General features: G+C 44.3%; 2 protein-coding genes across 4 annotated transcripts; one reads left to right on the top strand and one right to left on the bottom strand.

Annotated features, from left to right (window-relative positions):
- The first annotated feature begins 284 nt into the window (after nt 1–284).
- On the top strand, nt 285–8,240 carry LOC124304315 (V-type proton ATPase catalytic subunit A-like). The gene is made up of 8 exons (XM_046762345.1): nt 285–505; nt 894–1,250; nt 2,933–3,227; nt 3,303–3,566; nt 3,991–4,853; nt 5,501–5,932; nt 7,251–7,855; nt 8,177–8,240. Exons 2-7 carry the CDS (start codon nt 1,101–1,103, stop codon nt 7,818–7,820), a joined length of 2,574 nt encoding a protein of 857 aa, XP_046618301.1. The 5' UTR covers nt 285–505; nt 894–1,100; the 3' UTR covers nt 7,821–7,855; nt 8,177–8,240.
- Nucleotides 8,241–9,186: 946 nt separating this feature from the next.
- LOC124304313 (histone-lysine N-methyltransferase SETD2) lies at nt 9,187–19,525 on the bottom strand. 3 transcript variants are annotated; one of them, XM_046762342.1, is made up of 15 exons: nt 19,195–19,525; nt 18,905–19,048; nt 16,342–18,045; nt 15,711–16,259; nt 15,096–15,215; nt 14,893–15,021; nt 14,584–14,785; nt 14,378–14,475; nt 14,087–14,255; nt 13,252–13,957; nt 12,799–12,856; nt 12,324–12,694; nt 10,776–11,563; nt 9,930–10,271; nt 9,187–9,832 (listed from the first exon to the last, which is right to left on the bottom strand). In XM_046762342.1, exons 3-15 carry the CDS (start codon nt 18,018–18,020, stop codon nt 9,677–9,679), a joined length of 5,367 nt encoding a protein of 1,788 aa, XP_046618298.1. In that variant the 5' UTR covers nt 18,021–18,045; nt 18,905–19,048; nt 19,195–19,525; the 3' UTR covers nt 9,187–9,676. The 3 variants fall into 3 exon arrangements, with proteins under 3 accessions (XP_046618298.1, XP_046618297.1, XP_046618299.1); XM_046762341.1 differs by having other exon boundaries at nt 18,905–19,053; XM_046762343.1 differs by having other exon boundaries at nt 16,342–18,048; nt 18,905–19,053.
- Between the last annotated feature and the right edge of the window lie 48 nt (nt 19,526–19,573).

The raw sequence follows: 19,573 nt of genomic DNA on the forward strand, positions 1-19,573 counted from the left end.
GTATGGCAATTGTCGCATAAATAGGCTGTGCAGGGACGCGATCTTATATCCACGGTTATCGGGGGGAACCGGGGTGCCCCAGTAATTTGACGTCTAATTATTTGTCCTTTCGATCCGTCAGTCACCTCGTCGAGATCCCAATCGACCAAGTCAGCCGGCGGATAATTGTCGGGCACAGGTATAACCGCGTGGCAGACACGCTAAGTGAACCCGAGCTTGCGCGCTCCCGGCATAAGATCGGATCAGCGAGCTATTGTTTCTCCAGGCGAACCGAATCCCTGACCTTATTGCCTTCTCTTATCCCGCTCAGAGTACAGCCACTGTTATCGGGAAGAACACTAAGCTCTTTCCTTGGCCGACTGATCGGTTGTCGTGTTATCCTCATATTTCGGACCAACGGTATAACGACGATGTCAAAGTACGTGTTCTTTTACTCATCATCAACGACGCTTCTAGAAATGTGAACAACAAAAAGAAGTAAGTCGGTGAAAAAACCATGCTGTCGGTAAGTATATCAGCAATTTAGTCAAATCTGTAGCTCAGTATGTCACAAAGTTTACCGAAAACTTACCGAATTATCTTCATCCTCGTCGGGGCGTGGCGATGAAGAAACGACAAATTATAGTTTCACTTTACCATTAGCGGTCGGCGGTAGAGGGGTTGTAACAATGATAAATTTCACCCGGGTACCGGAGCACTGCCAGCGGCAATTACTGAATTCAAAACCCAGCTCCATACATTGCGGATGCCAGGCACGGCCTGTCCCGGCTAAAACGTCGTGCAAAAAATTGCTAATCATGAAGCGAGAGGATGAAGCTTTCCATTTTTCATCCATTTCTCTCCGATCCACCTCACGATCCTGCAGAGGCATACCTAGCTCTTTCGTTCTTCAGAACTCTTTGCACTGTTCTGCAAACTCTGGGACTGAACTCATCGGAACAGCAGGCGTTCCTCTTCTGCTTCTTCTTCATCTTCTTCTTCTTCATCTACTTACCTTGATTTCCAACGGTCGGGATCATGAACTGGCACAAATATGAATCACGAGCCTGGCTGAGACGCTGAAAAACTGATCAGCAAAAGCGGTAAAAAGGAAACCTAGCATGACACCGCATCAAAACGGCGGTAATAGCCGGAAAGCTGGAAAGCACAAGGTCTCGGCTGTGGCGGTGGAGACGAAACTTCACGTCGACGAGGCCGCTGGACACCTGAAGAATGGGAATTATTCCAAGGCTCTCTACTCCTACAACCAGGTCAGTCAGCCTCATAATTCGCATATAGATTATAGGCACTGTAATGCACAAACTCCTTTGGCCCTCTCTTTCCCCATCACGCTTCAATTCTTCACGGTAATGGAAATCGAATAGTAATCGTAAAATTGGTTCAGTTATCTGATCAGCGCAAGCAAATCGATACGTTAGCTAAAGCTTCCAAACTTCTCTTACATCAACTATAATATGTTGCCGATCGTACTCGTGTGCAGTATTAGTTATTGAAATAAGTTCTAATTATTAATAACAGGTAACGAGAGGAGTGCCATAGTTAAATTAGGTCACTAAAGTACCGAAACAGTGTTCGATCGCTGATCGACAAAAGCGAGTGCACAAACCTTGTATGAGGATCAGCGAACAAGACCCTGACGAAGTGAGTCAATGAACGATGACCCATTGTTGTTGTAGGTGTGCAATTGGCGACGAATCGTATCGCCGTCTTCCTCATCTTCAACAGGTACAACTGATTCGAACAGCCAAAGCGTGTCGGCAGAGCAGCGACTAGTCCTGATCAAGTTCCTCTCCGCTAAAACTTCTCGCGCACATAAGCTGCTCATGCGGAATCGTTAGGGCCTCGTCGCACATCATGCGACATGTGGGGGTCCTTCTTTCCTCTCCTCTCCTCTCCTCTCCTCTCCTCTCCTCTCCTTTCCTTTCCTTTACTTTACTTTTTTCTTAGGCATGGGTGGTACGCACAACACATATGGTACACACACTCGCATGCGGTGGATATCACACATGTGAGAGAATCCGTGTAAGATTATAGGTATACGAAAAGTACAATATGTAGGATCGTGACTCGTTGTTGACTGAGTTGCCAGGGCGACGAGCCACCTAGTTAAGGTGTCGATATCCACACGTATCCGCGGATCGGCTATGCTAGAATTCGGGAAAAGGTACACGAGTAACGCGTCGTGCTCCACGCATCAGTTTATCCCAAATCCCGAGGGTAAAGAACAGGAGATTCATGGGGGACGCCGAAACCGTCACCTCGGGGGCGTCCGACGCTGCCGGAACGCAGGCGAGGGACATCCTGAACCAGACGATGCAGGACAACGACTTCCTCCTGAGCTTTGTCCGGGTCGGGCTCGAGGAGACGGTAGAAAAGGGATCTAGCCGCAAGTCAGGGAAGTACGGAAGACGCGAGTTTAAGGCGTTAGGAAACGGCTCGGCGTTGACGGCGCACGCGACGATTGACACCCTCTCGGAGTTGAAGGATGAAGGTGCGTCGAGACGCAAGAAGGGTGACAAGAAGCGGAAGCGACGCCAGCCGGCCAGTGCCTTGGACACGGAAATGAGGGCCCAGAAGACGAAGAAGAAGAAGCGTCGGAAAAACTGCGGCTTGCGACGCCAGGAAGAGGTTTACACGGACAAGGATCGCGCCGCCGCCGTGAATATGGGCAGTCGCGACATCAAGCAATCCCTCAAGATGAAGCGTCGCCAGGACCGCAGCCGCGCACTTCAGATACCAGAAGAGGCGGAACCCGGTGCGATGCTCGCTCTCGCTGCTCGCGAAATGCGTTCCGGGGACGTTGAGATAGCCATCAACTTCGTCAACAAGGTTTTTTCTTGCCGCGCTCAGCATAGCGTTGTTGTTCAGGACGTCGATTTCCCCAAACCGGTTCAAGTCACTCATCTCACGTTTTCACTATCGTTTTGTTCAGGCCCTGGAGCTGAGTCCCGGCGACAAGAACGCTCTGATCGCTAGGAGTAAGTGTTACCTGCTGTTGGGAGAACCGGAAAAAGCACTGGAGGACGCGGAAGCGGCACTCCAAGAGAACTCGAGGGAGCCGAGCAATGCCAGGGCGATGTACTACAAGGCCGAAGCGCTCTACCACCTCGGGGACTTCGAGCTTAGTCTGGTCTACTATTACCGAGGGATGAGGATTCGTTCGGAGTTCGACGGGTTTCGTCTCGGTGTCCAGAAAGCCCAGGAGGCAATCCAAAACATAATCGGAGGTATGTAACCACTTCCTTGATCACTGGTATTTCGGATTTTCTTTAATTAACAGATTCCTCCGCTGTGATCCGCAGACAAATCTCCCCCGATTCCAGTCGCTCTGCTGACCAGCAAGAACAACGCTGAGGATTCTGCACAGCCGCCGGAAGAGCCGAAGCTACCAAAAACTCAGCATGCTCCAAAGCTCGAGGCGAAGGATCAACCCTCGAAGAAGCCGGCTCCTCGGCGTCAGAGATCGGGCACGCCTTGCGGTCAGAAGAACGGTACGGCTCATCAGCGACTTTTGGGTCAGCTGGAGGTCGACAAAAAATATCTTCAGAACCTGCTGAAACATCCAGGTAAGCGGAAAGCGATTGCTTTTGGGGTTCTCCTACGGTAAGTATAAACCAAAGCGGTATTTACTCGTTGAAATAGCAAACCACTTTTGATGACTGCTTGTAATCAGTTTGCAACCGCTTGGAATCACTTTTTAATTCGAACCGTGAAGTCGTTTAAAAATCCTAAAAAATGGTTTGAAAACATTTGTAATTGTTTTCACATCGCCTGAAATAATTTGAAAATCTTTTGAAACTTTTCGAATCATTTTCAAACCGCTTGAACCGTTTGAAATCAGTTTGAAACCATTCGAACCGATTTGCCTCTTGATCGGCAAGTAAATATGTATCCCATCGGTTACAATCACCCATAGCTGTGAAGCAAGCAACGACGAATATATGATGACGAGAATTCGTCGATTGTTTCCTCTCCTCGTCAATGGTTCAGATTTGTCGTATCCTGCCAACATAACCGCAACGATGGACGACGACGAGGTCGAGTCTCGGATCGGTTACGTTTTCGGCGTCTCGGGCCCGGTTGTAATCGCCAAGAAGATGCTGGGGGCGGCGATGTTCGAGGTGGTGCGAGTCGGATACTTCAAGCTGATCGGTGAGGTGATAAGACTGGACGGCGACGCGGTGACGGTTCAGGTCTACGAAGACACCAGCGGCCTGACGGTGGGCGACCCCGTCTTCAGAATGCGGACCCCTTTGTGCGTGGAACTAGGGCCTGGAATCCTAGGCAGCATCTTCGACGGGATTCAACGTCCCTTGAAAGATATCCACGATTTGACGGGTTCGATTTACATCCCAAAGGGTGTCAGCGTTCCCTCCCTGTCCAGGAACGTTTCCTGGGACTTCGTGCCGCTCAACATCAGGCCGGGGAGCCACTTGACCGGTGGTGACCTTTTTGGCATCGTCGACGAGAACACCCTCGTCAAGCATAAGATGCTCCTCCACCCGAAGGCCAGGGGCACCCTGACGTACATCGCGCCTCCCGGTAGGTACGCCGTCGACGAGGTCATCCTCGAGACCGAATTCGACGGGCAGCTCACGGGTCACACGATGATCCAACTTTGGCCCGTCCGCACACCCCGGCCATACACCGAAAAACTGATCGCCAATCATCCTCTCCTAACTGGCCAACGCATCCTCGACGCTCTTTTTCCCTGCGTTCAAGGCGGGACCACCGCCATTCCGGGAGCGTTCGGATGTGGGAAAACCGTCATTTCGCAGTCACTATCCAAGTATTCAAACTCGGACGTTATCGTCTACGTAGGGTGCGGAGAACGCGGGAATGAAATGTCCGAGGTACTGGGAAAGGGAACGTAAACCATCGTTTTACATCTTTGGCGAGAAATCTCTGTGTATTCATTTCGAATACTATGAATTTATCCCATACAAATCGTTTAAAATCATGAAGACAAGCGTTCTCATGTTTTAAATAACGTAAAGTTACTTGCGGCCGTATAAGAACTGTTTTAAAGACAAATTATCAATGGAGTTATTTTACGTTGCTTGAATTATTCATCCAAAGTTCTTCTGAAATCAATTACTACTATTATCTACACGCCTAAGAGTGTTCTTGATAGTGCTTATATTATGATAAATTTGTATCAAAAACACTATACAATCGGATCAAAATACCAGAGTCTAAGCGTTTCGAACATTCTCTTTGTAAAACAATTTCCTAAACTGTCGATATCTTACAATTTTAGTCTGTGTTGTTCGAATTTTGTTGGCATCATTAATATCACACAGTCCAATATAGGTTCATTCGTGTTCACTACCATTAACGCAAATAACACAGGTGGAGATTTTGTAAAGGGTTTTTTCTCTTATTCCTAAGTTTTGATTCAGGGGTCCCCGGCCGTTCGATCTATAACACCGCTTTTATCTTCAAATCCATCCAAGCCCCGGTCAATGATTTACCCCGAACGGATTCAACGTTCCTTCAGGTACTCCGCGACTTTCCCGAGCTCTCGGTAGAGATCGATGGATCAACAGAGTCAATAATGAAGCGAACAACGCTGGTAGCAAATACATCTAACATGCCGGTCGCAGCACGGGAAGCCTCGATCTACACGGGAATAACTCTGGCCGAGTACTTCCGGGACATGGGATACAATGTCTCGATGATGGCCGATTCAACGTCGCGGTGGGCCGAAGCGCTCCGAGAGATTTCCGGCCGGCTAGCCGAGATGCCGGCGGACTCTGGATATCCGGCCTATCTAGGTGCACGACTGGCGAACTTCTATGAGCGTGCGGGTCGCGTCCTCTGCATCGGGAACCCAGAGCGTGAGGGATCCGTCAGCGTTGTAGGTGCCGTCTCGCCTCCGGGCGGCGACTTCTCGGACCCGGTGACAAGCGCGACTCTCGGGATCGTCCAGGTTAGGAACTAATATTAAGGAGTCAACCATACCCGGTTTTTGCACTACATGACACATATGTACACACACGATCACAGTATCTGTCGCCCCCGGGAGAGGCAGTCGAAGTTATAACCGGACTTTCACCGGCGGGAAAATGCTGCCGCAGTATATTGCTGTCGAGTTTCTGACCAATAGGAATGTTAATAAAGCAGGGAAGCTCCGTAAGGGAAGCGTACATACCTAGAGTTCCTACAAAACTGACTAGCGCTACCACGTGTGCGCCGAATGTGAATTACCCATTTTCTTGGCATGCCTATTGGCCAAGAACTATAGGTAGCAAGATACTGCGGTAGCATTTTGCTGCCCATGAAAATCCAGATTAACCCTTAGCGGCCACACCTCAACCAGGCCATATAGCGGCCGCATGAGGTAACTCGTTACCCCACGCTGAAAAACCTAGTTGTACAAGACATATATATGGGTGTTTTAAGACTTCTAACCGATTGTTTCATGTTTGTTGAAGAGTTCTTCAACATTTCTAATGATTTTTATCGGTCAATTTATAGATGGCATTCTAAAAACTTTAAACTGGTCATATATGTGAAAATTCAACAAAAATGGCTTTTTTCAGAAAAAATTTATTACTCCGCCATTTTTCAATACTAAGGGCTAAAATTTTAGAACTGTACGCACAACATATACCACTACCATAAAAAAATAACAATATCCGCCGATCATTCAAAAAGTATATTTTATTTTGCAAAATTACTGGAGGGGCTAATAATTTTTCTGAGCCCAGAGTGACTAGTTATCCCGTGTGGCCACTAAGTACAAGATTCCGAAATAACTAAAAGTATTTTCGCGTAATAATTAAATGGAATTATGCGTTCAGAAACCACTAAATATTAATATCAAGGGCTCAAACTATAACAGGCGTCTTATTTCTTGTTCCAACAACTATTGAACGTGTAACTTTGAAAAAAAAGAAAGATTTTTTTGGACCACCCTAGTGTACGTGTATTGCAGTAGAAACGAGATATGGTTGGCTCTTAGGGCGGAGACTTAATAGCTGTTTCCAAGTTGCGAAAAAAGGAGTCCAAAATAATAATGCTGCGAAAAAAAACAGCAACTCTAGGTAATATAGTTTGATTATTCAGTTTAAGCGCACCCACTTCGCAGAGGTCTTGGGTAATTCGTAATTCTCAAAATCACGGTGAAAATATTGGTTTCGACTCTCGATACACCAACAGTTGCTAGGCAAATGGAATGTTTTCAGCTACGAATGTTATTTCTGATATAACCAACCGAATAGACAACTTTGTACTTCCTGGCCCAGGTATTTTGGGGCCTGGATAAGAAGCTGGCGCAGCGCAAGCACTTTCCCTCAGTGAACTGGCTCATCTCGTACAGTAAGTACCGAACAGCCCTCGACGATTTCTATGACAAAAACTTTCACGAGTTCCCGCCGCTGCGGACAAAAGCCTGCTGGATACTCCAGGAGGAGCAGGAGTTGAGCGAGATCGTTCAGCTCGTAGGAAAGGCTTCGCTGGCGGAGAGTGATAAAGTCACCCTAGAGGTTGCCAAGATCATCAAGGACGACTTTCTTCAGCAGAACAGCTACTCTGTCTATGACAGGTTCTGTCCGTTCTACAAGACCGTCGGCATGCTGAAGAACATAATCGGATTCTACGACATGGCGAGGAGCGCCGTCGACGCAGTTACCACCCCCACGGAAAACAGAATCACCTGGAACATGATCTGCGACGCGATGCGCGATATTCTCTACAGGCTGACTTCTATGAAGTTCGAGGATCCCGGCATCACCGGCGAGGAGAATATTTGCATGGAGTTCGATCGGCTGTACGAGGACATGGTCCAGGCTTTCAGAAACCTGCAGGACTATTAATTAGATTCCCAGAAGCGCGGAGATACTCCTTAACGGTTCTTTAATTAAAACAAAAACAAGATAAACAAGTTGGGACGGAATAGAGGTTCGATCGATTATTAAATTCGTGCAATTTTTCCGCAAGAACACACACATAGTATATGCAGCGGGTGAATTTCATAGATTTGATTCCCAATTTTTTGGACGACTTAAAATTAGCACGCGAAATTCAGTCGATGACATTTACATGAGATTGAGACTTAAACTTAAATGTGAAATTCTAACGAATGATATAACAAAATATCCAGCAATCAAATTCTATAAATTTCGAAAACGAAATTTGATCCGCAAATCAAACTGGCCTTGCCTGATTTCAGACATAAAGGCACCCCATCAAGCTTCAGCGCAGCACATATCGGCCTACGCAGAGGAGGGTATCGCCTTTCTGAAAAGTCGTCAAGAATTCTGGCGTCAACAGCGCGCAACATCGTCGTTATAAATATTAATAAAACCGTTGTTAGTTGTAATTATAATTATACAATAATAAATATTCTTATGAACGGTATTTAAATCAGAAACATGATACACCGTATACGTAAATAAAATTTTACTATACACCGACGTGTGTTTTGTATATTATACATACTCGACAAACAAATACGTGATTTATGGGTATGTGATTTAAATTACTTAAAAAAAGAAATTGAACTGTACGCGAGTGGCGTTGCGATAGCAGTAATTTTACATGCGTTACATAATTACATAAATGTCGATTGAGAACGATTTATTTCGAGTTATTTTAAATTAAGACTCGAAGACGAGAATAATTATATACCTATATTAGTATACAGAAACAGCTAGTGTTTTGTATCTCCTTCCTTTGTATATACATGGTATAATATATAGTCACTATATTATGTATTGAAAATCATAATACGTATAATATAGAAAAAAAATCATTTCCTAATAACAACAGGACGGCGCGTAAGCGCTTTGATTATTTAATACAGTGTATGCGTCATATTTTGTTTTTCTTTTTTTTTTTGGATGAAAAATAGAACATAGAGATCATATCTATGTATTATACGTATGCATGCAAGACGTAGGTATCTGCAATAGGTACACGGTAAAATCGACGCAAACGAACTTGAAACAGAATAGGAATTAGAGGGGAAAAAAAAAATAAAATAACAGCTGTGGAAATACGGAAAGAATAGTTGCACAATGTACATATATATAATTATATTAATAACAATAATAAAAATCTTCGGTATATTATTAATTCTACTACTTATGCGTGGGAAACATTATTCATTGTGCATTAGAACATCACTATTTCAAACGTACCCAAAAATATTGTTTACCCACGCAATTATTCGCGATTGCAGTTCTTGATTGGTTTGTCGGTTGTTTTATTTCTTTTTTTTGTTTTGTTTTTCATTGTTTCTTTACTAAAAATAATGAATTATTATTTAAATTGTATCTACACATTAACATATCAATTATACAGAAGAATTTCCCCTACGCAACTTTACAATTTTTCGTCGTCATCACAAGGATATTTTGCCTGTAGTCGAAAGATATCACCATCACGATTTAAAACAATTATAGGTATTATTAATTATACCGATAATAATAGTAATAATAATTGTCAACGTCGAGGCAAAAGTACACATTATATTCTTATGAGTAACAATAACAATAATAGTAATAATAGTAAATGATTGTTTATACTGCCGTTGTTGCCATTATTATTATTATTGTTGTTGTTGTTGTTGTTGTTGTTGTTGTTGACGTCATTATCATAATCATCGTCATCATAATTATTGCCGTTGTTATAATAAATTAGAAAAATTACTAATACCTACGCCCTAATATTAATCTTCGTCCGAACCCTTTTGGTAAACAGGGCCAAACTTGTTCATGTACTTGCGAACAAAGTCCTTGGCCTTGTGTTTTACATTTTCGTTGCACTGCAGTTCGTCCACGCTTTTGCAATGCTTCAGTTCTTTGGCGAGCACGAAGTGGGTCAGCTGTGCGAAACGTTAATACAAAAAGTTGGTCATCCTCCAGTAGAAAATAATTCTTACATATGGGAGCAACAGCAAGACATAGTAGATTAGCTCTTACCTTTCTGGCAAGATGCTTAAAGTCCTCGGTGTTCGTGATTCTACCCTGTTTGCAGTCGTTTTTTCTATAAGGATTTAAAAAGTGTACCATAACGTTCGCCATGTTTACCCTAAATGTGTCCTTGATCTTTCGTTCCAAAGTGACAGACGGGTCGGCCGTTATCGCTTGAATTTTACTCAAGGTATGACTGGTTCGCGAGTGAGATTTCGATTTACTGCCACGTCTGTGCTTCTTCAATTTCTCCACGTGCTCCTTGAGCTTTGCCTTTTCTTTCTGCCGTCTTAACTTCTCCTTTGTTTCCTTGTACTTTTTGTGATCGACGCGCTCATCTTCTCGCCGTGGCTGTTGAACATAGTAATCTACCAGTTTTATACTCTCAACGAGGAAAATATTCGAGGTGTACCTGACTGAATTTCTTCATTCCGTGACATATTGTGGTATATCAAGAGATATGAGCCTTGTATTTTCGTCTTACGCGCAAATTCAGCAGTTTAAGACACAAAGCAGCAATAAAATTTACCCCCCCCCCCCCCCCACAAAAAATAAGCATTCCACATATTATAGTATGTTAATAGTGAACAGTGTCTAGGTTGTCTCAAAATATCTTAAGTCAGTATCGAGAAATCGTGGAAAAACGACTGTTGAGAGATAACTTTTACCGTTAGTTTTCACTTCAACGACCGTATTGCCATGTGAAAAAAATAGGCGTCCAATGTTTCTAGACGTGGTACAACATATCGCAGAATGAAGAAAATCGATGAGGTACATCGCGGATAGTTCCTTGATATTAGGCGTTGTCACGACTGCGACAGCAATAAAAACAAAAGTGTTCAATCGAATACTAACGCTGATAATCCTCTCCTGAACAAGTCCATCCCTCCTCTTCTTTGGTTCCGAAATGATAATAGAACCCTCGTCACCGGCCGTCGCATCAAATTTTTCCGCGAAATTAGCCTTCAGGGCAACAAGGGCCGACTGATTGCCGGCGGCAGATTCGACGTCCATCTGGCAGGCGGTCTCGTCCGCACCAATATCCTCGTCCTCGTCCTCCTCGAGTTCCTCGTCTTCCGCCTCATCGGAAGAGCTACTTTCGTCGCTCGACTCCGAGCTGGATGATGTTTCAGGTAAAGCTGCTAGGTGGTCAGGCGGTGGCGGCAGCCACTGAGAGATCCGCTCGTTAACGTTGTAGTAATAGGTGCGACCCCTCGGATCCTTAGCAGATTTCCACTTCGGCGGCAAGTCGAGCGGCGGGGGCGATGCGGTTTCGGCGTTTTCGAGCCCCTCCGGTATTTTATCACCAGCATAAATACTCGCTGGATCCTGATGAATCCCGACCTGACTAACGGCCGCCGCCGCTGCCGTCGAGCCACCGTTCTGTATCGGTATCAGATTACCGGATATCCTGAGCTGACCATCGGCGAATTGATGATCGTGATGATGCGCTCCGAGAAGGGGCGCGTACGCGCCGACGGAATTCAGCTGCTGCTGCTGTTGGGTTTGGGGGAAAACGGCGGGCGGCGGCACTCCGGGCGGTATCAAATGTTGCGTTTGTCCCAATATGCCAGGCTGACCCGCGAGGGGTTGAGATCCTCCAAGGTAGACAGGTGCGCACTGCACCGTCAGGTCAGGGGCATCTGAAAAACAGAGCTACAATTTTTTGCAACAGACACGACCGGACAATCGCATTCCTAGTGTGCGATAGCTCGGTTCATTGTTCATTGGATATTTGAATGAAGGAAATCGGAGCAATTTTTTCCACAAGGAAAAATGTTCAAGTATTGAAAGATACCGAGGAAGAAACGAATACAAATGAACGAAAAAAGGAATTTAAACAATCAAAAAACGTTTAGAAATGAATTATATATTAATAAGTGACAGAGAACTACAACAAATTGAAAACCAAAGGTGGTGTACCAAATTCTAGGAAAGATTAAGGAAAATTCTGAGTGACGTATATTTTTTAAGTCTGGGCTACCACTATTTTGTAACTGAGAGAGGAGAAATAATCGAAAAATTTATGTCGTATTTCCATGGTCGATGTCTTTCCCAAATTTGACTCCAATCGATATGGTAGGTTGTTGTTCTTGATTCGACATACATAACCCAAAGCAGTAGAAATTTCAAAAGATTCGTGACTTGTCTATACCGAATACTTGATGCATCACTAAAATTTTGTTGAAACCAATCGAGCCATTCTTCTGCAATTCACGAGTACTCTAAATGATTATTGAAAGATTCAAAAATCCGCTATGTGGAATCGGAATTGGTAACAGCTTGGAAAATACAAGTACAACTGGAATCAGTTCACTTTATATTCGCGTCTGAAAAGATTTGCGACATTGTACAAACTCAGTAAACTATTTTGCTAGGTTGAGGATAAAGACCCATCTTTACCCTGTATCGGTGGATAATGTTGCCATTGTCCGAGCGAAGGGTTGAAGAATAGGGGATATCCGGTTTGCGGATCTAGAGCAGCGGTGGTGTGGGGATCCATGCCAAGAGCCAGGCAGCGAGCCTCGTGTTCTTGCCAAGTTTCCTGCTGCTGACGTCGCTGGCGCTCTTCCTCCTCCTTGGCAACTTTCATCGCAAACAACTGTCGTCGTTCGTGTTTCGACATCCTTGGTATCGGCACGAGATTCACCCGCTCCTCGACCCTCTTCTCTTTCCCTCTGCTGCTGTAATCGAAGTCCGGAGACTCCCGGCCTCGTCGTCGATCCGATCGCTTCTCGATGCCCCCACTGTCACTCCGTCCGTATCTGTAGGATCTGAAATTTCAGTTTTTCGCTATCGTATGAGGCACTACTAGCCCTTTCGGGCCTAAATCGATCCATTCTATAACTCTATCTTTATCTTCTATGGGATATTTTACCTTTCATATGAATTGTCTCGCCTGTCCTCTTTCTCCAGATCCTCCTTGTAGCCGCGATCTGTACAAAGTAACCATTGATGTATCGTGCTTGTCTTTTTTTTTTGCACGTTTCGAGCTCATAAAACAACAATTGAAATTTTTTTTCTGTTACTGGGAGTTAAATACTCTACAAACTACTGAACTGAATGAATCCAGAGTTCAATCAATTCTAAGCTGAGAGTTGCGTCGAGTGACACAAAAATCATCTAAATCCATACATCCATTTGTCGAGATATGATCATTTTCATTTCTCTTATAATGTTATAAATGTATGAAGTTACAGGAATGAGAAGTTGAAAGTTAACCGTGTCGTACTTTGCACCCTCACAGCGTATCTGGAACCTTGTCCAAATGGTTTTAGCCAAAACGACAAAATAAATACGTTGACATCGACAACCTTGAACTAATACAAACCTGCTTCTCTCTCATGTTCCTTCATCTGTTCGATCCTTTCCTTCTTGGGTATGCGAAATACCTCCTTGAGATTGGACCATTCGCATAAAAGGCTGTTTGCGAGCTCAGTGAAGGTGGTTTGCTCTTCAAGAGCTTTGGCAACGTCCTCAGGATCGTTTTTAACCTCACTTATAGGTTCAGCAGTCGAGACATCTAATTCCTTCGATCCTTTGCTGGGATCGGAACCCGAAATTACAGGATCAATCGTGGCGAGCCTTTCGTTGCTGTCGACGTCGCAACTACTGTCCGGCTCGTCACAATTCAACTTTGGCTTCACCGAGTCTTCTTCTTCCGGCGATCCGCTGGTCGTGGGCGAGGAGTAAAGCTGTTTAGCCCACTTTTCAACAACGGCGAAAATCTTGCTGTCCATTAGCATCGTCTTGTTTGGTATCGGGAGCATGCTCAACGTCCTGAGAATCTCAAGGCGGAAAGTTTGCGCCTCTGACGAGGCGTTTGAACCCACGTCCATCATATAGCTCCATATAAGACGCAGGCCGTGATAGTCGAGGAAGAGACGACGGCATGGCTGCTCTCCGCTCTGTATCAGACGCAGAAGCCGCGTCCTGTGCTCCAATTCTCTGCTGCGCACCATCAACCTGCTCAATGTCAGTGTATGTGCTCGATTCTTTAGTCCACCCGCACAGAGTTTTTCAATTTCCTCCTCCAGCTGAAAAGCAACAATTACGAAACATTCGCGAAAGAAATGAAGTCACAATCTTCAGACCGTAATTCGAAAGTCGAGATGACGTATTGAGTAAAACAAAAAAGAGTAGAAAAAGTTATGAAAATCACTAACATCCTCATCCTCGGTATAATCGTGTATCTTCTTCTCTTCCTTCTTCTTCTTTGTCACATCTTTTTCAGTCTTCTCCTTCTTCTCAGTTTTCTCCTTCTCCTCATCAGGTCTCTCACCAATCCATCCACGACAATTTTCGGCTTCGCAGTAACACTTCTGTGCTTCTTTTCTAAACGGTTTTATTTTTTTCTCTATATTATTCGCACATTTATTTCTTTCACAGCAGCAAAGTAACAACAACTTAACACATTAAATATCAGAATCAGTAGATGAATAAAGCAAAATACCCACCCATATCGTTGAAAGTGATAATCAAAGGTGATTTCTTCTCCTGCAGCGATGAATTGCTTGTTAAAAAAGCCGATCCTCAATTCACCGTTCACTGTCCACTGCGAAGGAAATCGTAAATAAATTCATTAAAATCAGCCACTGATAATTTTTAAAAATGAACGTTGCTTGAAAATACCAAATACAAAATAAGAAAAACGTTCTCGAACCTTTTGCGTTTCTGAATTCGGATCACAGCTGTGGTTTATGAAACGGGATATGTTTCCTTTGGAAGTCGCATCGATTATCTGATCAGACTTCAATGCCATGAAATAGTAGTGCCTATTTTTGTCCTTGGAATAGTCTTTCGCACGGCGACGAAAATCCTTAGGATCGACCACCTCACCCACATACTCCATCAGAAATTCACCCCTGTCATTACATTTTTACAATTTATAATGCACAGAATCGTTGGTCACATTAAACGGTACAAAAATAATAGCAATCAACAAAAAATACAGAGAATGTTTTTAACTTACGATTGGAGATCGGCAATAGCGCGTAAGCCAAAGCCTTTTTTGTCGGTGCGAAAGACTTCGCATTTGGCGTATTCGCAGTTTTGAAACCGTTTGTTGGTACAGCGATTGCCGACAACGCATCTTGGTCCGCTGTAAAGAGCCATTTCGGCATTATAAAAGCGTAACCAATATTATATTTCACGTTTGACTTTGTAATCACGTACCATTCTATCATCAAAAGCCTGTTCAGGCAGTCTTCGCCACAGCCCAATTCACCCCTAGTTATTTCTTCCTCTGTCAGGAAGCAGTCGCAAACCATACGCTTCGTCTCCTTATTAGTATATCTGAGGATTTAAGCACATAACAAATGGTCAACTAGATGTCTTTTGAACTCGTAAAACATTAACAAATGAAAACTTTGGGTTCTTTTTCCGTGACGTTATTTAAATAATTCGAATACTACTAGACCGATCGAATCCAAAATGTAATTAATTTTAGCTGTAAAGATTCGCATTAATTGAGTTTAAGATCATCAAAATATGTTGATCCATTCTCAAGATATCGTAAGATAAAAAATTGATCGCACGCACCGAGATTTTTTTATTAATTTACAAGGTGATTATTAGAGTGGGTTCCTGAAATCTCAGGAAAAAAAGTTCGGGTTCGGGACGTATCACAACTTAAATAGAAGCTAGACCTAAAAAAAAACAACTTATTTTCAAAAATGAGGGTCAAGTTTACATTAGTTTACTAGCCTTATTCCTTTTTTTCGATAGAACAAAAGTAGGATAACATTATGAACTAGTACTAAGAAAAACAAAACAAGGATTCCTTCTCACCTTTCGGTTAGATACAAATTCTCCCTCAGATGTTCGAATTGGCTGAGTCTCTCCTCCATCTCCTTATCCTTGGCTTCGAGCACAGTCGGCAGCATGGAATTCTTGCCAACGTTCACTTTGCTCGCGACAGCGACGAGACTGAGATCCATGGAAGGGCTACCGAGCACGAGAGGTAGATTGTTCTCGGTGCTGGCGTCACCCTCCGACTGAAGCTGGTGAACCTTGGTGGCCGATCCACTCCCACCCATTTCAAGCTCGCTCGATCTCCGCCAGCGCGATTTTACCTTGACGGGTTTTGATGTGTCGGACTCGTAGCCGGCGGTGCCTGAAAGCGCAGTCAGAGGTGCAGGTGAGTCGAAAAACCCACCAGTTTTGTTCCCGCCGCTTTCCCTGTCCGACTGCGTCTCAGACTGGTTGTCCGAATTGTCCTTGGAGTTGTCCTGCGATAGAGCACCACTGCTAGCGAGCAGTTTCTCTCTTTCCTGGTGCTGAAATACCGCTCTGGACAAATCCAGGTTAGGCTTAGTGACCAAGCCTCGTCCCCTCGACCTGAGAAAAGAAACAAAAAACGTCGTAAGAATGAGAATCAATCGTGGAAAACTGAAAACGGAAAACGTCGCCACCTCCTCACCTCTGTTTCATCAGACCTATAGACCTGATACGGCTGCTGCGTCGAACGCCAGAGCTGTTGGAGCCACTTTCGGATCCTGTCGTATCAGTACTGCCGCTGCGGCTCCTAAACCCAGTCTTTTTCTCCGTGTCGTTCTGTTGATTAGGAATGTTTTTAACATCCGTGAACTCGGGTAGTTTATAGCCCGAGTTACCAGAAATCAGAGTATCGTTGCTGTTCTCGCTGCTGCTTGACATCTTAATGTCCTCTGTATCCGCTTTGATGTCAATCTCGCTATCGCCTGACGAGGATTCGTCGACTACGTTGTTAGCACTCTTCTCTTTTCCTCCGACTTTTGGCATAACAACATCGTCGCTGCTTTTTTTCACCTCCAACCTCTGCACAATTTTTTCTTCACTCGAGCACTCAGGTTTGGTCGAACAATGTGGCTTTTCGGTGTCTTCGACTTTCTTCGCGCTTTTATTTATTAAATTATCTGTCCGAATATTTTCACTAGACTGAGCGCAACGATTGGCGTTCAATTCGATTTGAACTTTGTTTTCCGTCGTCGCATTCATAATAAAATTATTATCCCTATCTAAATTTATGGGTAAATTCATAGAAATTGCACTTGAATCCACAGAGGTGTTGATGTCACCAGATTCAGGGCTGACTCTGGCATTGTCGGCTGTCCAAACTGTCGAATTTTCTACACAATTTTCACTACGGCAGTTCAAAGACACTTTATCGTCTCGTTCTACTTTGCTAGTTTGTTCGCCATCTCCTTTGACTGAACTTTTTGTCTTGCTTTTGGAGCCTGGCAAGAGGTGATTGAACACTCCCGATAGCTCAGCATCTTTGATCCCAGTCTCGGCAGATTCTTGGACGGTAATGTTTCCCACACCTTTCTCGATCTCCCGAAACTCGTCAGACTCCTCATGTTCACGCCCACCTTTCTTCGTTTGCTGCAATGCGAGACTATTGGCGATGTACTCCTTGCACGAGAGATTTTGGTCATCTCTGGCGACGACCATTGATTCCGTTCCGTCCTCGTTCTGAATGACGGTAAACTCAACCACACCGTCACCTTCGAAGTCATGATTATTGACGAGTAGAACTTCCTCCAGTACGACGTTGCCATCCTCCTGGGAGATGGTGTAGCTTTCCTCGACTGCACCATCTTCCACCTCCATTTCCTCGCATATTTCGATCGTCTCCTCTATCACATCCTCCTGCCAGACTACCTCGTTCGAACAATTCTCGTCAACAATAGTGTTCACATCCATTTGCGTCATGTTCGTTTCGGTGTTGCCCTCATGCAGAAACTCGGCTGCGACTTCCTGGCTGTCGCTCGAATCGCTGTCCTTAGTCGACGAGTTGTTGACATGCTGAGGATGTTCCTTTCCCCCGATTTCGGTTGGGCATCTGTACTTACCAAATTTTTTGTGCTGCACAACCGTCTGATCTATGTTTGAGTTTCCCTCAGATTCAGGCTCCTCAGATTCGTTCTGAGATTTCTGGTGCGGCACATCGCGAACTGTCCCTTCTCCGTTCTCTTTCTTATCCAATTGTTTCTTGGCTATTTGTCGACGTGACTTTCTCACCGCTGTTGGCTTCTCTGACGATGCTGGCCCCGCCGCCGCTGCCGCCGATGTCAATTTCGCCGAAGGTTTGGCATCAGTTTTTCGTCGACGCGCCATATTCGTTGATGAAGTAACACCGCCCCTGCTCGGAATATAATGAACTTGCACTGAGAACAGATCAAGATGTGAGGAATAAAATCGATCTTATCTAAAGACATTTTTCTGCCCTGAAATATCATTTTTTACCTTGTTTCGACCCTAAAAGAGTTTTTGAAGACTGTTGCAACTTTATAGAGTCAGTAATTTCATTTCACTGAGACCAAAACAGTTTTTCTGAGAATTTTGACGGCACTATAGTTCTTTGAACACTTTTCTTGCTTAATGAAATTTCAGTAACCTTCTATAATTTTTTACAAATTATTTACAGACGTTTTCAAGTCATTTGACACTACTAAATTCTTTTAAGACGTCGAAGTTACCTCTGAGGATCAGTCGATAAAACAAAAAATCTAGAAATAAAAAAATTCACGAATTACAGACTGATTTAAATAGGTTAAGGTATCTTTGGGCAGTTGCAACAAGTATGCGTTGGATTTTATGGAGCAAACGGAAGCAGAAAATTAACTGTACTATGTGCTGTGACGTCAGGATCTTGACAAACAGTTGAAAACTGAATGTACGTACAAAGCAAGATAATAGAGAAGGGCAGAGAGGAAATTAAGAAGTGACGACAATAACAATGATGACCAGAAAATGACAATGATCATAATGACGTTTTAAAGATGCGCGTTTGATTTTTAGATAAATAAAAGGAGAACGTAAGATGTCATAAAACCTGTGCAAAGTGCTCAAAATCAGCGAACGTATCGACAAAATCTGAAAAAAAGCGTCATGACCAAAAAAAAGTGTTACACACGTTGGCGAAAAGTGGTGAGATCGTGTTTTGTTTGATGATACGCTGACGCGACAAGGATTTAAGATCGACAAATAACGTCGCTCACCCGAAATCAGCACCGCGCCGTCGTCATCGGGACGATTTGATGGGGCCCATTAGCCAATTGAAGATACCTAGGTGTCCTCACTAGCCTCCCATGACTCGATCTCCTCGGAACGGAGGAAGCGACAGTCGGGACTCTGTCTGGCAGCTTCGCTAACACGGCATAGATTGACAGATGAATTAACGCTTGGAGGATGAGAACGGACCTGCCTCTGTTTCATGCTTACATATTTCTTATTTTTATTCAGCTTCTCAAGCTATTGCACGTATGAATGCATGCATGTTCGTACATACCTGCGTACGTTTCGAAATCCGGGTAAATTGGGGAGGAGGAGAGGAAAACTGGAGTTTGCGATTGAACGATGCTCGGAGCTCTCGAATCTGTGAATGTTTTTACCGGTCCAATCTTCGGAGCGACGATGGCGATTTAGGATGGATGAAATTAAGACACCCGAATCTCCTTATTTACGTCTCTCAGCGGCTGGCCTCCTGTGTTCTTTCCATATACCGTTCTCCTTTTACCGTCGTCCACCGCGCTCTTTGCTTGTTGTCGTGACTGGATAGTGGTAGATCTATGGATGGAGTTGCGATCACAGATGCATACCATGCCCGATACGATGTTGCGAACCGTGCGTATAGCAATACAGACTTCTTGCCGTCCTCCGTGAACGCA

This window comes from Neodiprion virginianus, chromosome 5 (genome assembly GCF_021901495.1).
Source record: "Neodiprion virginianus isolate iyNeoVirg1 chromosome 5, iyNeoVirg1.1, whole genome shotgun sequence".
Classification (NCBI taxonomy): Eukaryota; Metazoa; Arthropoda; class Insecta; order Hymenoptera; family Diprionidae; genus Neodiprion; species Neodiprion virginianus.